General features: G+C 43.6%; 1 protein-coding gene across 8 annotated transcripts in view; it reads left to right on the forward strand.

The window, feature by feature from the left end:
* The window catches only part of FNDC3B (fibronectin type III domain containing 3B), a 342,488-nt gene that overhangs the window by 310,252 nt on the left and 12,983 nt on the right, over positions 1-19,253 (forward strand). For all 8 annotated transcript variants that reach the window (XM_027587529.2, XM_027587528.2, XM_027587526.2 and 5 more), the window contains 2 exons: positions 3,513-3,725; positions 16,983-17,149. In XM_027587529.2, coding sequence (XP_027443330.1) covers positions 3,513-3,725; positions 16,983-17,149 — 380 coding nt within the window. The remainder of the gene's footprint in view (positions 1-3,512; positions 3,726-16,982; positions 17,150-19,253) is intronic.

Genomic DNA, 19,253 nt, shown 5'->3' on the forward strand with positions numbered 1-19,253 from the left:
CCATTGAAGAAAGGCTAATACTTAATGTCTGGCTTACTTCTCTTTTCCTAAGAAGAAAAAAGGGTAATTCCAACCACCATGATGACCACCTTTTTAAAAAGATTTTTTCTCTCCAGTTGCAGAAAAATTTCTTCCTGTCCAATCACAGAAAAAAACTCTTGCATTAACACCATAAAGCTGTGAGATTCATGTTGAGAGGTGAGGCAGAGTTTATTTTAGGCTTTCAAGGTTATATCTACAAGAGACCTGATAGAGCCCCGTGTTTAATAGAATCTTGGAAAAGGAAGGCTCTTTTTAATGGAATTTTTGCTATACTTTATCAGAGATAAGTACTTGTTTGCTACATTCCCAACTATAAGACAGATATTTATCCAGTTCTGGGTGATTATGAATAGACCTGCTGTAATCATTTGTGTGCAGGTTTTGTGTGAACACAAATTGTAATTTCTCTAAAGACCAAGAAGTGGAATTGCTGGGTCATATGCGTGTGTATTAAGCTTTATAAGAAAAATAATAGGGATATAATGGAATCTTGTTGTAGTTCTAAGTCTCATTGTCCAAATAATCCATGATGTTAACTATCCATGTGCTTATTTGCCATATGTGTATTCCCTTTGGTGGAATGTCTGTTCCAATCTTTGGCCCATTTTTTAATTGGGTTGGCTGTTATCTTACTGTTGACTTTCAGAGGTTTTTATACATTCTGAATACAGTCCTTTTGTCAGATATATAATTTGCACATACTTCCTCCCAGTCTGTAGCTTGCCTTCATTCTCCTAACAGTGCAAATGGTTTTAATTTTGATGAAATCCCAACTTTTCTTTCTTTTTCTTTTTTTGTTTCTTTCTTTCTTTCATTCATTCATTCATTTTTTGATCATGCTTTTCACATCATAGGTAAAAACTCTTCACCTAACTCTAGGTAACAAATACTGTTTTTCTTCTGTTTTCTTCTTAAAAGTTTTCTATTTTACAGTTTATGTTTAGATCCATGATCCACTCTGAGTCAAGTTTAGAATAAGATACAAGGTTTAGATTGAGTTTTGGTTTCCTCTTGATATCCATTTGTTCTGGCACCATTTGTTAAAAAAGACTATGCTTTCTCCATTGAATTACTTTTGCACATTTGCCAAAAATCAATCATTCGTATTTCTGTGGATCTATTTCTGGAGTCTGTATTCTCTTATATTGATCTGTGTGTCTGTCTCTTACCAGTACCACACTGTCTTGATTACTGTAGCTTTATAGTAAGTCCTAAATCAGAAAGTGTGATTCTTTGAACTTTATCCTTACTTTTCAATTTTGTGTTTGGCAATTTGAGTTCTTTGGCCTTTCCTCGTAACTTTGAGAATCAACGTCTCTGGATCTACCAAGAAGAATCCTGCTGGAATTTTATTAGCATTGCATTGGTCTCTGTAGATCAGTTTGGGGAGAATTGACATTTTTTTTCTTCTCAGTCTTCCAATTCATGAACACAGAATGTCTCTCTCTATCTAGGTCTTCTTTAAGATTTTCAGCAGTGTCTTGTAGTTTGGGTGTCTTTCTTTCTTGTCTCTGTGCCATTTTCCCCGCCACTGGCTGGGACTTCTTGTACATAATGTTGAGTTGGAGTGTTGAGAGTAGACATCCTTGCGTTGTTCCCGATCTTAGAAATTATTTAGTCTTTCACCATTGACTATAATGTTACCTATAGGTATTTCTGTAGATGCCCTTTTCAGGTTGAGAAAGTTTCCTTCCACCCTTAGTTTTCTGAGAATTTTTATATTATGAATAGAAGTTGGATTTCATCAGGTGCTTTTTCTGTGCCTCTTGAAAGGGTTGTGTGTTTTTTCTTCTTTATGCTGTTAATCTGAAGGAACTGTGTAAGAGCTGGGGAGTGAGAGAATGCAGAAAAGAAAAAGAAGAATGGGGGATTTTTCCCCATGCGCTCTGAGCATCCAGAGAGCCCTTTCCCTGAGCCAGGCTTCCTTCCCCTAGAGCCCTCAGTCCATGCAGATGTCTGCTCCTGGATTTCAGGCTGCATTGAGTCCAGTCTGGGGGATCACGGAGGGGAAACAGTGGTGAATTCCCTGCTGGTTGGGTGGTAGTTTACATTCTTTCCCAGATCCCAGCTACTGTTTACCTTTCGGAGTTAAAGGGCTGCTGCATTTCTATTGTCCCAGTTTAATGGCTGCATTCAGTGGGGGAGACTCAGTGGGCTGTGCTTGCTTCCTCTCACCTGTGATTAACCCAGCTTTGCTTCCTTCTCCACAGTCTGCAGGCGCATTATTAGACTGGCCGAATTATGTAATCTGTACATTTGAAGAATTAATGCTAATCTGAGGTCACAAGATGAATTTAGGTATTGTAGTACCTAAATAGTATATTCTAGTTAAGTGTAAGCAATAATCTCTGTAAATGAGAAGTATGTAAAAATTATAAGAATATTTCTAAATTGATCTGTTTCCTAAGAATTTACCTCTGACTATATTTTTTATTGTCATGTGTTTTGGGGCCTGGGTGGAGGCTTCCGCTGGAGGCCTGGGGGTGGGCACAGAGAGGGGGCCGAGAGGCAGATCCGGGAGTGAGTGGAGCTATGGTGATGTCAGGTTACTGAGAAAACTGTCCATACCCTACAGAAGAAGAGAGGAAAAACGGGGGGTGGAGGGGTGCCAGGGCCGTGACGTTGAGACCTTTGGTCTGAGAAGCAGAGGAGAAAAGCCTGAACCAGGGGTGTGTAGGCTGCCAAACGCCAGGAGGAAACAAGCTTCAAGACCATGTAGTCACCACGGGAAGCAGTGTTGAGAATGAGGATAGGGCGGTGCCATCATTGTGTTGTCTGAAGGCCTTGGAGGGCTGTTTGAATCATCCAGTAAGGAAATGGAGGAACAAGAAAAATAGGAATGAGTAGGGTATTATTTTATGTCTAAGTTTTAACTGTTTGATTGTAAATTCATAGACCATGGGGGCAGTGTTATAGCATCTTTATTATCCATAACGCTGCATATTGCAAACATCTGGTTAAGATTTTTGCTCATTTGAATGACACCCCATTACCAGCAGTGCCTGCACACTGAGGTCTGGTTATGGACTAGCAGAGAGTGTGGGGTGAGGCTGGAGAAATGTCCAGTTGAAGAGTTGTCATTGAGAGCGAAGAGACTCCTTTGCTCCCCTATTTGATTTGTTCTTTGTAGCCCACTCACTCCCGAAACTGACTTTGAGGCAGCGAACAGGTGACTGCAACAAAATATAATAGCACATCTTTAGGACAATAGCCTTTTTTTTTTTTTAGTTAAAGAACTATGAGATATCTTGCTAAATTACTTTACTTTTGCTGTTTTTTGGAAGGGAGAATATGATCTGTATTCCAAGCTGCCCTGTTCTCTGTTTGTCCTGAATTACTTCAACTTGTTTTTCTTTATTCCATAATATTGTTTTAGGGGCACCTAAGAAATACTCCACACAATGTTTATTTCAAACGAGGAACTGCCGCTTCTTAAACCTGCAATGTTTGTATTTTTTCCCTTTCCCCAGGATCAGAATTCAGGCTGTAAATGAAATCGGAGCTGGACCATTTAGTCAGTTCATTAGGGCAAAAACTCGGCCATTACCACCCTTGCCTCCGAGGCTCGAATGTGCTGCAGCAGGGCCCCAGAGCCTGAAGCTCAAATGGGGAGACAGTAACACCAAGACACACGCAGCCGATGACGTGGTGTACACACTGCAGTTGGAGGACAGAAACAAGAGGTGAGGTGGTGGGGAGGGCACGCGGACAGTTCTGTGCCTTTGGTGTGCGGAATGAATCCTGACTCGTTTGTCGGTCCTCTGATACAAACACTCATCCTCCTGGTTGAAAGATTTCCTATGCATTGCGGGCCTGCATTTTGTACCCTCCATCCTCCAGTCAGAAATTTCTAAACTAACATTCTGAAGACCCTGATTTGCCTACGTGTGATAATCTGTGTGTTTGTTTTTTCTTTCATAAAGCCAGATAATGTAGAGAAATTATCTAAAAAGAAAACTGCCAGATTCAAGTCCATGCTGTGTTAGAGCGTTCTATTACAAGTGCAAAGGGAAGTAAGACTCAGGAAGAGATGTTAGCTTTTTAAATATTCAGTAACCATCAGGACAAACATGTTTACCAATCTGAAATAGCTGTGGTGATATACAGATGGGGATTATACTCTGCATCTATGAGCAATGCAAGATCAAATTAACCAGAGCAAACAGGAGATTCTTTATAAGACTCCACACCCAGGAAATAACTCTTGGCCATAGAAATCAAATCCAGCCTTTCACGTAGTATTTATTTAGCCTAACTCCATTTCCTCTGAAAATGGCCAATCAGAAGATGGGCCTCTGCACTGTATTTAGGAATAAATCAGATGCAGAGTAAAAGGTAATGATGACAAAATGTTCTGTGACCAAAAGTCCAAATCCAGAGAATCAGGTGAAGGAGGTGGGGGGTGACCATAAATCCGAGACACCCTGATGGAACGGGTATGTGCTACTTCCCCAAGGCATATCTGCAGAATACAAAACCGTTTTTGTCCTTCCCATGTTATGCATTATAGTCTCCTGCTCCTTCTCACAGGTTACTGGTTTAGTTAGCACAGAAACCCCTGTCCCATCCTCACCCCCCACTCTGTACTCGACTGCATTGATTCCTTTCAGTGCAGTGGAGTCCTGCTGTGTAGAAGGCACTGTTTGAGGCAGACCTTCAGTGGAGACCCAGATCAAGGAAAAACAAATCCCTGCCTCCAGCAGCATAATATCAACCCCCAAATAGTCTCAGAACATGAATGCCCTTGGAGAAAAGTGCTCTGGGAGGCTGGAGGAGGCAGAGAGCATCTGGTTGCAAGGACCAGATCGGCTTTTTGAGTGACATTTGAACTTGACTTTGAAGGACCTGTCAAGCCCCATAATTTGACTGTAAAAAAAAACAGAAAGTGATTGTCCTATTGGAAACTAGTCCTGGTGTAGAAAGCACAGAGAAAATGAGGCTTTTGGTAGGTTCATTAGAGATTAAATATATACTTGCTCATAGACAAGATCATTCATCTTACTCTGCTTTGTACCTTTGGATGCATTTTCACGGGTTCATTATTTTACCGGCAGGGGACTCCTCGACTAGAGAGGGCTGGCAAGAACAAGAATTATGGACTAACAGAAATCCTGATAAATATTTAAAGCTAGCAGTTGGGGAAATTTGTAAATGAGCCTTTGTTTTTTCCCTGGGCTTTTGGCTTCCTTTGGTGGTAGAGAGAATCTTCGTTAAAGAGTTATCTTCTGGTCATGTCCTGCTTTAGAAAAGTGAGGTCCTAAGACGTTGACACTGGTTGCAGAATTGGGATCAGAGTGGGGGCTGCTTAACTCCTTGTGCAGTTGCCTCTACTGTTACCTCAAGGAATGTGGGGAGAGCAGCGGCTGTGGCCCAAACCAGCTGTGTGCATCCGCTTGCAGGCCTGCCCCATGCTGGGCATCTGCCAGGGGGGCACCTCGTATGGAGAACTGTACAGATCCTCAGAACAAAAGTGCCATGAACACTGATCTAAATAAGTAAGCTGTCATGAGACATTTAAATGTGCCAGACAGAAGAGAGTGCTGAATCTAGTAATCAATTCATGCTATTAAAAAAGGGCAGGAGGCCCCAAGATGGCACCGTTAATCAAATAAATGACTTGCCTAAATTTAAATGGCAATTTAAGAAAACTTACCATTAGGAACAGTATTTTTCTTAATTTTATGATCTGGAGTCCAAATTTATCTTTTTTAAATTAGATTTGTCAATGCTCTCAAAGTTATTAAAGTGATGGGAGTATAGAGCATAATAAATTCTCATTCTATTTGTGGAATAATTTTCCTATGATTTAATAGGATGAAACTTGGCCTAATTTGAGTTTGAAGATGACCTTCCTTAGTGTCTTGAAACTGAACTCTCTTATCGATTGGCCCCTTAAATCCAAGCCTTTATTTAACTTCGGATCTTGACTCACGAGGATTAAGGAGAAATCATCTGAGTTGGATACATTATAATTCTTGTGATTAGCATAGTTTTTGTCCATTCTAGTCTCCTCGAGGTTCTTTAGGACTTCGACCCGGCTTGTCCAACTGAAAGTAAGTATCTCCATTCAAGGAGCAGATTTTTCATTGAACTCATCGCCACAGTGATTTCCAGTTGTGACTTTTGGGAAAAGTACACATATTCCCTAGTGTACGCATTGATTGCGTTAACCACTAATAAGTTCTTACTAGTATGTGGCAAAAATATTATATGTCCTGCTAGTGGCCAAGGTAAGAACCAGAGGTAGATTAATTGTGGTTTTGGTTTATTTTACTCACCAGGCGCTGGGGGCATTGAAAGGGAGAACTACCGAAGTGTGAGTTGTCCAGCTGTCCTAGTCAGCTAGGAAAGTAATGTTAGTCTTAAAACGTTTACGACAGAAGCACAATGAAAATTAATAACTCCATGCTTGGTAATTATAAAATTAAAGAGTTGGCTCGATTTGGCTGCTAAAATATCAGTCTACCCTAGACTACACTAGAAGGTGAACTCTGGGTCCCTTGTCACCTTTTTCACCTGAAAGCACTGAAACCTTATAGATCATTCGTGAGCTACATCCTTTACCAAAGGGTGTCTCTTGCAAATGATTAGAGCACGCAATCTCCTTTTTCTTCATATCTTAGTCTCTGCTTTTTTTTTTTTTTAAAGATTTTATTTACTTATTTGACAGAGACAGACACAGCGAGAGAGGGACCACAAGAAGGGGGAGGGGGAGAGGGAGAAGCAGGCTTCCCGCCGAGCAGGGAGCCTGATGTGGGGCTCGATTCCAGGACCCGGAGATCATGACCTGAGCCGAAGGCAGACACTTAACGACTGAACCACCCAGGCACCTCTTAGTCTCTGCTTTTGACAAATAAGAAAGATAATAAATTTTTTTTAAGATTTTATTTATTTATTTGAGAGAGAGAACATGAGCAGGGAGGAGGGGCAGAGGGAGAGGAAGAGCGAGAAGCAGACTCCGCACTGGGCAGGGAGCCCAACGCGAGGCTCTCTCCCACAATCCCAGATCATGACCTGAGCCAAAGGCAGACGCTTAACTGACTGAGCCACCCAGGTGCCCCAGATACTAACTTTCTTTAAGAGTGACCACTTACGGTCTCAAACCCCTAAGTTTTACATCTGCACTTTGCTGGTTTGTTACATTTATTTATGTACCTCTCAATCAAATCTGAAATGAGCCAGAGATTTCTAAGTATAATGTCGGGCCAAAAATATATTCCCAAACTTCCTAAAGGAGACTTCTGTTCATCGAGCACCTACAAAGTACCAGACACTGAGAGCTTTTATCTACATTACTCAGTTTTTGAATAAAAAGTGAAACATGTTCTATGCTGCTAGAATTTCTACCAAAGCCCTCCACTGGCTAGATGAAAAAAATGGGTTGTTTTTGATAAGTTGACTTGAATTTAATTTTAATGATTACTGTGATTTAAACTTATGATTATAGGCTTAAAATTAAATGAGCAGAGAAGGCTTCTTAGAGAAGATAATAAATAGGGTGAGTGCATCTTTAAAGGGTCCCAGTCTTAAAATCTCGTGCAAAAGAGCCTTAGGTTGGAGGCAAGTGATAAAGACTCAGGATAGGGTGGAAACCAAGGGTACAACCTCCAAAACACAGAAATGTGCCCCGGATTTTTCTCCAACTAAATGCCTCTTTCTATTCTCGTTCTTTTACATGTGGCTCTTTTTAAGTTTGGGGCTATTTCATGGAAATAGAAGGGATCCCAAAAGGGCATCTTACCCAAATTCCTTGCCTCCAGGTAAATCCACCTAGAATTCATCTGGGTCACCTGGACTTGAAAATTTTTTTAAATATTTTGCCCCATGAACAGGACATTTGTTTTCCATGTATTCAAGCTTTTGACTCACAGGGCTCCCAGTCCAAGGTCACTGACTGCATATCGATGTAGTAGCTTCCAAGCTGTGCTTTATATTTATAGGGCCAAGTTTATTCCCTAGCAGTTAGATTGTAATCACTCAATCATCATTTTTTTCTTGAATTACCATAATGTGATAAGTCTTTTGAGGTATGTGGCTACCTATAAGGAACTTATCTTGCTGAGAAAATAAGTTAATGGGAAACAGTGAGCAGATAGCACAAGAGATTTTACTTAATTTCAGCAGAAAAACAAAAATTATACTGGCATGACCGTAGAGTGATTAAGTCTATTATTCTTAGCAAATCTAGCACAGAAGATCTGAATGTCTTTGGTTCCTGTGTATGCAAGAAGAATACATACCCAAAGTAAACATTGTCATAATGCTGCATTAACCTAATACAGGGATTAGAATAACAAGATCAACTCATGCATTTTAAGATCCTAACTCTGTACTGATGATTTTGAAGGTGCGTTTGTCTGTGTTACTGAAATGAAACGTTATGCTACCCTAACAGAATTTAAGTTGATGCTGATTCTTGTCCTGACCCTCACGGGTCCATGTTCCTAATAATGGTACACAGCACCGAGATGAGAGGAACTTAAGTTCCAGGAATGCGTTTATGGCTAATCTGTTGTTCAGGTTTAGTCAGATAGCCAGTGTATTTTAAAGCCAGTGTATTTCCAGCAAAAGGGGGATGGGGTGGAGGGCTCTAATAGACTGGATAATTACCAGTTGCTCTCCATTTAACTCAGCCCTTACACCCATGACACTTTTCCCTTCATCAGGCAAAATGGGAGGGCTTTGTTAATGTGTACAATATGACTGTTTACTGTTAGGGACAGAAAATAATCTATACAAAGAAACCCTGAAAAAATACACACTAGGCAACTAATAAAAGTCGCCGGGGTATATGAGCCGTATGGGAGAAGTGAACTTTCCTAATGTATGCTTATTAGGGAACAAATCCTGCTTTCTATTTCTCAAAGCATATTGTTGAATTAAATAGATGTAAGGCAACTAGCTCAGGGCCCACAGAGACCCTCGATTCTGGTTTCCTTTGTTTCTCTGGAATAGTACTGATACACATGATCACCTTTGTTGGATTAATGACACTTGCATATTACCTTCAGTCAGCAGAAAGCAATTGTGGTTCTCCACAGGGGTGTCAGATCTCTGCTGTAATCCCAGATCTGGTACTGAGTTTCTAGATGGCTAGAGGCATGTGCTTTACCTTCTTTTTGCCTTAGTTTATCCCTCTACAAAGTGGAACTAATGATGCCTGTCTCCAGTCCCTGATTGGTGGAGGGAAAGCATTCATGTATCTTAGAAAAGCGTAAAAATTAAGCCTACAGAATAAGTACTGCTGGCTTAGTCGGTTTACAGGCTAAAATGTCAGGTACACGCGGAGGTAAGTGATGGTAAATGAACCAGTGGTCTTAATTGGACCAGAAGTAAAAAATTCAGATTACAGGGTTGTTTTTCTTTCTGTTTGAAAATGGAATTTTTATCTCTTTAAACATAAGTAGAATGGAATTGGATTGCATTTCTCTTAGCGTTTTTTTCCCTAAATCAGGTAAGATTGAGGCAAACCCATTCAAATAGAAGTAGACAAACCGAAATCTGAAGGACTCTGGAAGAGTATCCTTGAAGATGAGAGTCCCTGCATGTCCTTGAAAAGAAAACAGAATGGGAGGTTTCAAGGCTCTCGGGGGGGGTCTTCATCCTGAGATTTTTTTTTTATTTATTTTTTTACATATGAATAACAAAGTACAGTTTGAACAAAAAAAATGAAAAAAGGAATTTTCTCTTATTCTCTGTAGAGTTTCATTGGCAGCTTTATTGACATTTTATTTCTTCAAAAAGGAGCCTGAAACGAAACCTAACCAAAAAGTATTAGGGCTGGATCACTTCCGAGCCAGTAGGCACATATGCAGCCGAGAACGTGGGGGTAGGAAAGGAACGCCTTTCGCACTGGTCTTTCAGAAATCCTTGGCATGTGGGTGCTCAGTGTGCAAATGGGGACTCACCAACATCAAAGCCATTCTAGGAAACCCACCTTCCCTGCCTCAGGTGTCCCCACATGATGCCATCTGCTTCCATCTGCTTTTGCATAGACATGACAGGACTCTGTGTTCTCGGTGGAGTGAGGACAGAGGACACATCCTCTCCATCCCTGTTTTGAACATCCTCCATTCCCAAACATGGCTTCAGTAATGTAGGAGATATTCTCTCTCTCTCTCTCTCTCTCTCTCTCTCTCACTCACACAGCCTGTGTGGCCCAGGGAAATTCAGAAAAAATGAAGGCAGTGACATGTCATTGTTAAGGAATATAGCTGCGCTAAGCTTACTAACAGCTGTTGATTTGTGATACTGTGGAACAACTTTGAAAATGTGCCATTTGCAGCCTTTAGTGGACTAGAGGCCATTTTAGGTCAGCAGAGTAGATCACTGTGAGGAGTTAATATTAATGAGCTACTGTTAGCCTGTAATGGGCCTAGGGATTATAAGGTAGGAACAAAGTAGTAAACACAAAAATCTTAGTGTTTTCTCATTTTTCTACTGTGAATTTAAGTTATGAGCCATCCAGGGCATTCTTGGATTTTTTTTTTTTTTTTGAAACAGAACTGTTTTAAGGAAATAGATTTTTAAAATTGAATTCTTTACGTATCATCATTTTACTCTAAAATAATTTAAAATAAACATTCAAAGATGCAACATGTCTGAATTTCTTCCTTCAGTTGCACTTCACTGCAAAAACTCTTCATCTTTCATAATGTGTTAAAACCTAAAATGCTGAGGTTAAAAATACAACCTTCCCCTAGAACTTCGTGAAAATGTCAAGAATCTGTTGCTTTGCCTTCCTAGTGTATATTTAATAAGAAATTGTAGAATTTACTTGGTCCTCTCATTTAGCTCTCATAAAAATTCCTGCCAGGTGAACGAGACAGCTATTATTATCCCAAGTGTCTGGAAACTCAGCCTGGAGAGTTATCAACTTGTCCAAGTTCATAGTGAAGGTAACAGACTATGCATTGTGGCCAAGGTTTTTTAAGTCTTTGTACCAACCAAGGAGGCACTCCAATAGGCAAACAGAATAAGCAGAATCATTTTGTATTCACAGATCTGTAGAACATTTTTTAAATCACTGTTAATTGGCAGCGTTAAAACCCACGTGTGCTTGCTACCATAGAAGTGTTTCGTTTCAAGACACTATGGTCAATGCTGAAGCAAGTTGGAAGCAGAGTCATAAAGAATTCATTGAGACTGTAAACTTTCAGTGACCCACCCAACCTTCTGCCTTGTTTATGTTTCCCCTTCCAAGTAAATATTTTTAGCACAAGAGAACATTTCTTCCCATTTTCCTTTCCCTCGGTAAAAATGCCCCAGTTTCCACGAATGGGCAGCACTGGTTCAGGACCCGTGGCTCCCATCTTCATGTGCCTTCAGCAGCAGTTCTTGGCCGGGGTTCACCGGGACAGGGTGGAGGGTACTCACGTGCACAGCTTTCTCTCTGGCTCAGAAAAGCCTAAGGGGATATCAGGAAGGGATGCCATTCTGGGGGCGTCCTTCAGGCTTCTCCAACGTTGAGAAACAAGGTAAACCATTCATAAACCTTGATGTTTTGTTGTCAATAACATGAGTGTTAGTATTACCACAAGTCCTAGGCATTTTGTAACGAGTTCTGCCTGCATCATCCCATTTGATTCTCACAACAGCCTCTGAGGGGAGGCACTATTATCACACCCATTTTACACAGTTGGAAATAGCGTACGTGGCTATAGAGCCCATGAGCACCAGGCTGTTGAACCCAAATTCAAACTCAAGTCTGTGGACTACAATGATTGTTTTTACCCACTGTACCTTCAGCTCCTGAGCCAATGGGGCAGTTCTATGGGTGTTTCCACACCTGTTCTCTTGGTCTTCTCGGGAGCCCTGGGTCACGGGGCTGATGCCACCCAAGATATGTGGCCATGGGCAGCAGGGGTAGAGAGTAGAGTAGAAGACCCCCTCAGAGGCAAAGCCAGTATGGGTCCACAGCTCCAGGACGACTTTTAAGCAGCTATGATTCCACAGGGGTGCCTGTGGCTACATATGGCTCAGCCTGAACGGACACTAAAATTAATCAGTGACTTGACTGAGCACGTGCTATATTCCAGGAACTGTGCCATTGGTTATACATATTTCATCATGTTTCTGTAGCATCAGAACATCTCCCCGTCATGGATCCCTTATTGCCCCGGCCACCCTCTCCCCCTCAGAAATCAAGGGATTGAGGTCTTGGTGAGAGTTTTTTGACCATCCTTTGATTAGATAGGTACCCCGGCTACTCCAGATCCTCCCTCCTTTAGAGTTGACTTTTTCCCCCCTTCCAGGGATCTCCCTTTCCCCAGGCTTGGGGCACTGCACACTGAAGTGGTATGTTTCAGGGCCTTCAAGACAGTAGGACTCCCATTGGCCTCTGGCAGTGACTCATGTCCCAGACCCTGTAGTACATGAACACAGGTGGAGCCCAAGCACTGACCCTGGAAAATCCAAATTAAAGGGGAGGGAGAGGGATCAGCAGAGCTGGATGGCTCCTGTCCTCTTGTCATGGCAAAGACGTGCTCTAAGGGCTGGATCCTTGGTTGCATTTAAAATGTGTAGCCTTCCAATTGCTGTCTTAAGACACTACAGCATATGTTTAATTCTACCACCAAAGGCCTCTGGCTGACTTACTAATGAATTTTAAAATGAAGGTGGTTTAAAAAAGAAATTTAGGAAAGAGAAAAAAAATTTGGTTGGCCTTTGTAAAACAAATATCTGATGAATATTTTTAGTCTCTGCCCAGGTGGTTCTAGCCACAGGGTGTTCACCTCCGGAGCCTCCCAGAGAGGCCACCATGCAGCTGGCATAAATCACTGGCTCCAAAGAAAGAAGATTCTTTCTTCTCCTGCCTCTTGGAATGACAGAAAATAATTAGAATTGTGGTAAGAGAGGGACCCTGTTCCTCTTTGTTGGCTTGTGAGCTTTCTATTTCGTTTGGGTTGGCCTTTATTTGAAACAGAAGTCACCGTCAGCATGTACAGAAAGAAGGTGCGGAACCATGACGTTTACATAAGGCCTGCTCTGCGTAGGGCCTGGGGCAGTTGCGTGAGCTCTCAAACCGAATCCCACCACAGATCTGTGAGGGAGGCATTCTTGGCCCCATTTCACCAGGGGTCCCAGCGCCAAGGGTAAACGGGCTCCCCAAGGGAGCCCCACGGCTGACGCCTCTGGCCAGCGCAAAGCCTGGCTTACAGGACGGCGCCTCTCCTCACACAGCCAACTCTCTACCCAGGAGAAAAGGAAGTAGCCTTAGGATTAGCCGGCAGGGGTGTAGATGGTCTCTCAGGAGGGAGAGTGGAGTTTGTTAAAAACCCTAGCACTGTAAAGTAGTTGTGACTAGCGCCTGTGGAGTGGTGATTACAGGTCAGGACCGAGCTAAACACTTTTGTTAACCCATTTAAACCTGAGCGTAGTGCCATGAGGGAAGTTGGGGCATGATAACCCTTATTGCACAGAGGAGAAAACTGAGGCACAGAGAGGCTAAATAAGTTGCTGGCGGCTCATAGTCTCGGTGCCCATTCTGCTCATGGAACCCGCATTTATAAAGAGTGTCCTGGGGGTGGGTGTAGAAGAAGCATACAACCAGTGTTAGCCCTTAAGGTTTTCAAAATTAAGACTCTTGAAACCCTTACAGTTAGACTAAAAGTGCCAAACTGGCTGTTAACACAGGAAGGCCATGGCTCTAGAGACCTAAAATGGAAAGGTGAGATTTTTATGAAGGATTTGGGTTTTTGATTGACAAGCCGACTTATATGGAGCATTTAGCTAGAATCCATTGACTTACACATTTAATACATTTCTTTGTTCAGAGTAAAGCAGCATGAAATTAGACACGACTCTGGGCAATGATTTCCATATTAGAAAGTATGAATGCCCAGTTTCTATCTTTTCTCACCCCACGATCTACTCCTTGCACTTCTCTTTCTGCTCTGCCTCTTGTGTTTCCTCAAGGAGGAGGAGGGTACGGGAAACCTTTACAGGGATAAACATACGAACTTTTAAAACCCTTGGCAGACCCGTTCTGCCTTCAAGTGGCTGCCGGTCTCCCATCAGAATGAGGCGGGGGGGTCCTCAGAAGGCAGGAGTGCAGCTCTCTGTCTCCTGTGGCTGCCGGTCTCCCATCAGAATGAGGGTGGGTGGGGGGTCCTCAGAAGTGTGGCTCTCTGTCTCCCTGTGGCTGCCGGTCTCCCATCAGAATGGGGGGGTCCTCAGAAGGCCGGAGTGCAGCTGTCTCCCTGTGGCTGCCGGTCTCCCATCAGAATGGGGGGGGTCCTCAGAAGGCCGGAGCGCGGCTCTCTGTCTCCCTGTGGCTGCCGGTCTCCCATCAGAATGGGGGGGTCCTCAGAAGGCCGGAGTGCGGCTGTCTCCCTGTGGCTGCCGGTCTCCCATCAGAACGGGGGGTCCTCAGAAGGCCGGAGTGCGGCTCTCTGGCTCCAGTGTTCAGCTTCTTCTGACCTTGGGTCTGTGCATCCGCCTTAGGACGCAGGCCCCACGAGGACAGTGGGCCTTTTTCTCTAAGTGGGCCTTTGGGGTGGAGTTGGCCCTGCTAGCTATTTCGGAATGTTTCTCCCCAAAGCTGCTAGGATTCCTAGTGTCTCCCCTCATCGCCCCCATGCCCCTTTGACTCAGGAGAGAGCCTGTCACATGCCCATTGTCCTCCCTCCACTGACTAAGGGCTCCATACCTGGCTAATTACATGACCTAGGAATTAGCCCCGTCCAGTGTCATTATTCCCCCTAGAATTCCTTCCCATGCCTTTTCTAAGGGGAGGGAGGTCAGACAAAGCAGGGCAGTCATGATTTATTATTGCCTAAGTAGACAGAGGGCTAAATTAAAGGACCAGTCAGACACATGCTTATTCTAGAAAAGACTGGAGGAAGAAGGAACGACCCCTTTCCCTCTTGTTCTCAGTGCTCTTCTGCTGGGTGCACCAGGCTGCCAGCCCCCAACTTCCTCTCCAAGGGAAATGCCAGCTACAAGGTGGGCCTCCCGCACCTGCCTAAATCCACCGTCACTGAATGAAAGGGGAGTAAACCTGAACCCGAAATCCACTGGGTGAATGTCTCCTTCAGACTCACTCTAGCTTTTTTCTGAAAGCAAATGTAGCCTCTTTTTTGTAACACTATTCCCAGACTTAAATGCTGTAATGGTGAAATTTCAGAGTCCTTCATTGCTAGTGCCTATTTCCACAGTGCCTTCTATAAATTGGAATGCAATTTTTAAGAACTGAAATGCAGCCGTGAAAGAGCCAAACAGTAAATTAAAGGGGGGGCGGGGGGGGAATAACAGTCCAGAAGCAGATTTTGATGTATTTGAAAATTGATAATGTATGCTGTTTGCCCAATTTAGATGACACTAGCAAATTAGAGTCCTGAGTCGTCTTCAGTCCATTTCTCTATGACCGTGAGTGCTACTGCCAACGTAGATGTATTGACCTTACTTTCAAAAGGAAACAGTCTCCCGAGAGCAGGGCATGGCAGGGAAGTAGGACTATTGCTAGTAACCCTCTCCAGATTCTTCCAGAAACCAGGCTTTTATTGCAGGTTTGTAATGAAGATGTAACACATTTACTTCCTAAACCGTGACTTCCATTTTGTGGTACAACCAAGGGCAGTGAGTCTGGTCAGAGATTCTGGCCCAGGTGAGACTGAGTTAATGAATAGCTGTTTGCCTCTAGCATTAGCAAGGGTATCTTCATTAAGGTGGTAATGTGTCAAGAGCACTAGACAGGTTGCCATGGTATTTGTGAATTTCACAGTGGACTCTGGCTTTTCCTGAAATTGGAAATGTTCAGCCCTCAGTAAAAGGTGCTTCCTTGCACAGCAGAGGGAACATTAAATAGTGAAATGACTAGGGCTCAGGAACTCAATTGTGAAGGCTGATGAGTGCGTGGGTGTTTTAAAATATGTATTGACTCGGAGAGGTTTTCTAAAGAGTTTTTTAATCTCTAGACCTACCCATCCATCCATCCAGAAGGACTGTTTTCTGGCCCAGGGAGACACTGCTGCTTTCAGGAAACTCTGACCCCACACAGGACCAGCCAGCCCACAGGGATTTGGTTTTATTCATTCATCTTTGAAGCCACAGAGCCTGCTACACAGCAGATGTTCAAGAAATGCTTGCTAAATGAATTCATAAATCCTGCCTACCCCTTAGGCCAAAGTGGCCTAAGAGTCGAGACATTTTAAATTGTGGTTCTATCCAACTCACTTCCAGCAGTATCTGAAGACAGCGGATTGTCCTCAGACACTGGCCGTGGGGATTGGGAGAGCCGATGGGCCTGTGTCGGAACAGTCACGTCATGGTTCTCCAAACATCCCTGGGCCAGCAGGATTCAAGGCCCAAATCTACAGAAATTCTGGATAATTGGGGGGCAGTTTTTTCCAAAATTTTATATTTAACTATAAAAAGACAAACAATGATAGTATATACTTGTTCTAGGTAATCCAGTTTCATGGTAAAAGTACAAATTTTTCAAGATCCTGGGGGAAAACACTTGAAAACATAATCTTCATGCCTTCTACACTTAGGCCTCTTGGAGATAATAATTAGCAGAGTACAAGAGAGTCCCGGTTCCGATCAGAGAAGGATCCAGAAGCTGCCAGTTTAAGCTCTCCAGTTTACCTATGCTGCTTTTCCATTATTTTGATTAATCTGATAGAGGAGTCTTAAGTATTTTTTTCTTCTTTTAAAATGTTTTCTCAAAGATCTGTAATCTTAAATGTCTTCTTACTCGTTTGGGAAAGGGGCTTTTGAAAGCTCTTGCAAAGACAAAGATTAAAATTGAAGGAATTTTCAAGCTAAACCTCATTTATTTGGAAAACCCGGGTAAAGAGGACATTGTATTTCTCAGGTGCCCAGTTAACATTAACTTCATTGCCTCGTATATAGTAGAAGGTCAGTTACCAGTGATAATTAATTTCTTGTCACTAATAAAAGTTCAGGTGGCTAATGGATTCTGCTCCTTCCTCTAGGTTTATTTCCATCTACAGAGGACCCAGCCATACCTACAAAGTCCAGAGACTGACAGAATTCACATGCTACTCCTTCAGAATCCAGGCATCGAGCGAGGCTGGGGACGGGCCCTTCTCAGAAACCTATACCTTCAGCACAACCAAATGCATCCCCCCCACCATCAAAGGTTTGTAGGCAGTGAATTCTGGCACATTGTTCTGTGAGAGTAAGGAAATGTTGGAACTTGGAGTAGGAGGCTTGATTCTGACCTTAAATACACTGTTCTAATATTTCTAATATCAGCAACATAGAATCATTAACAGCTTTCTGAAAGAGAAGGTTGGGGAAGGGGTTCCCTGTAGAAAGGCCTTTCCTCAGGTCTGTATAAGTAATTACCGCAAATAATGTAATAGCCTCATCCCCACAGGAGCTGGACAAAGGAAAGGACCACACCGAGTGACAGACGTGCTTTGGGTTAGAAATGAGGGTGAATTCCTGGTGTTGATAGCACTTAACGACAGTTCACCATGGAGGGCTTGAGAATTTCCCTTCCCAGAGACTGTCAGGAGGAGCAGAGGTTGGTGTACATCTAGAGATGACTCTGGTGGCCAGAGCCTGACCTGCCAAGGCAACTTCATCAGCCTGTCCCCTGGCCGCACCCTTACCGTGGAGAGGTGCCTTTGAAAAAAGAGCAGCCGTGGCCTCTTCTCATCTCCTTGAGTATTTGTCTTGAGGTTTGCCAGTGACTAGTTGACTCCATCCCTTTGTGGGGACAGGGAGTGAGCCAAAGCCACCCTTCCCAGGCTCTCCCTCCACTGGGTCCGGTGAACCCTTGCCCCCATGAAGCACAGCCGACTTGCAGGATGGGCAGACAGCAGTAGGGCCCTCCCCGCTGGCCCCCTCACGGCTTCCTGAGCCCGTGCCCTTTTGTTCCCCAAAAGGATGATTCCAGTGAAGGTCCCTGCTGCCTTTGTGAGGGTGGGCCACACTGATGCCTTTATCCAGCTGCTGCCCAAAATGCCCGGAGGCTGATGGACACCGGGCAGCTTATCTGAACCAGGTTTTATCTGGGTGAAAGCGAGGATTTGCTGTATATCACTTGGGTGGCCAGGGGGATGAGCACAACCTTAAGAAAAGGTCCTTTAGACGTGTGGCCCCAGGAGCAAGGCCGTGTGATTCAGTGCTTCCGTGTGGAGGAGCTGTGTCAGCTATAGCCGGGGCCCAGTCCATCGCAGAGGGTAAGAGACCTCTGGGTCTGGGGGCGCCTGGGTGGCTCAGTCGTTAGGTGTCTGCCTTCGGCTCGGGTCGTGATCCTAGGGTCCTGGGATTGAGCCCCATGTTGGGCTCCCTGCTCCGCGGGAGGCCTGCTTCTCCCTCTCCTGCTCCCCCTGCTTGTGTTCCCTCCCTTGCTGTCTCTCTCTCTCTCTCTCTCTCTCTCTCTCTCTCTCTCTCTCTCTCTCTCTCTGTCAAATAAATAAATAAATCTTAAAAAAAGACCTCTGGGTCAGGGTCAGGGTCTGGCTTGGATTCTGTGCAGGTTTCCTCTAGCTCCTTTCAGGGTACTTTATGGTAGCTCCCTCCCCTCAGCAGTCCAGAAGTTGGTTGGCAATTGCTTCTTCGTGTGACTACGAAACTAGGACAGATGAGGAACACGTCCAAGGGCTCGCTGCGCCCGTGGGTAGTAAACGGCCCGGGCCTTCGGTACAGCTTCGCCTGGTAACAGAAGAGATTCCTGAGCACACCGGCACTCATAGAGTTGCTGTGACAAGGAAGGCTGGCTGCATTTACCAGCGGGCAGACATCAAGGGTCTTTGTGACACTCCCTTTGCCTCTCTGTGTGTTGGTGGAGATTCAGTTCATGGACAGTGGAACACTGAATTGAAAGCACTTGAATTTCATGTACATTTTCTTCAGAAGGACAGCTTCCTAACACTGCCACATGATCAGATCCTCTTCGGCTTCGGTTCAGGAAATTGTTGTCTTAGCTGGAGGGCTGTTTGGTCTGATAGGGTCCCTTATTTTTTCCATAAATTGCATGGAGTTTTGGCCAACTAATTGCAAATTATTTTTAAGAAAACCTGTATTTTTCTGAAGCAGTATTGTATAGAATTGCAAGTAGAATGCACTGCCTCTAAAGAATTTAGAGAGTAAGGGGGCTCAGAGAAGAGTTATGCATTCTAGTTACAAAGTAGAAAAATCTCAAGTATTGAATTAAGCTGTAGAGATATAGCATAAGCTGTGAGAAAAAAATATTTTAAAATTCTATAACATTTTACATGCTTTACTACAAA

The sequence above is a fragment of the Zalophus californianus genome, chromosome 1 (assembly GCF_009762305.2).
Source record: "Zalophus californianus isolate mZalCal1 chromosome 1, mZalCal1.pri.v2, whole genome shotgun sequence".
NCBI classification, from domain to species: Eukaryota; Metazoa; Chordata; class Mammalia; order Carnivora; family Otariidae; genus Zalophus; species Zalophus californianus.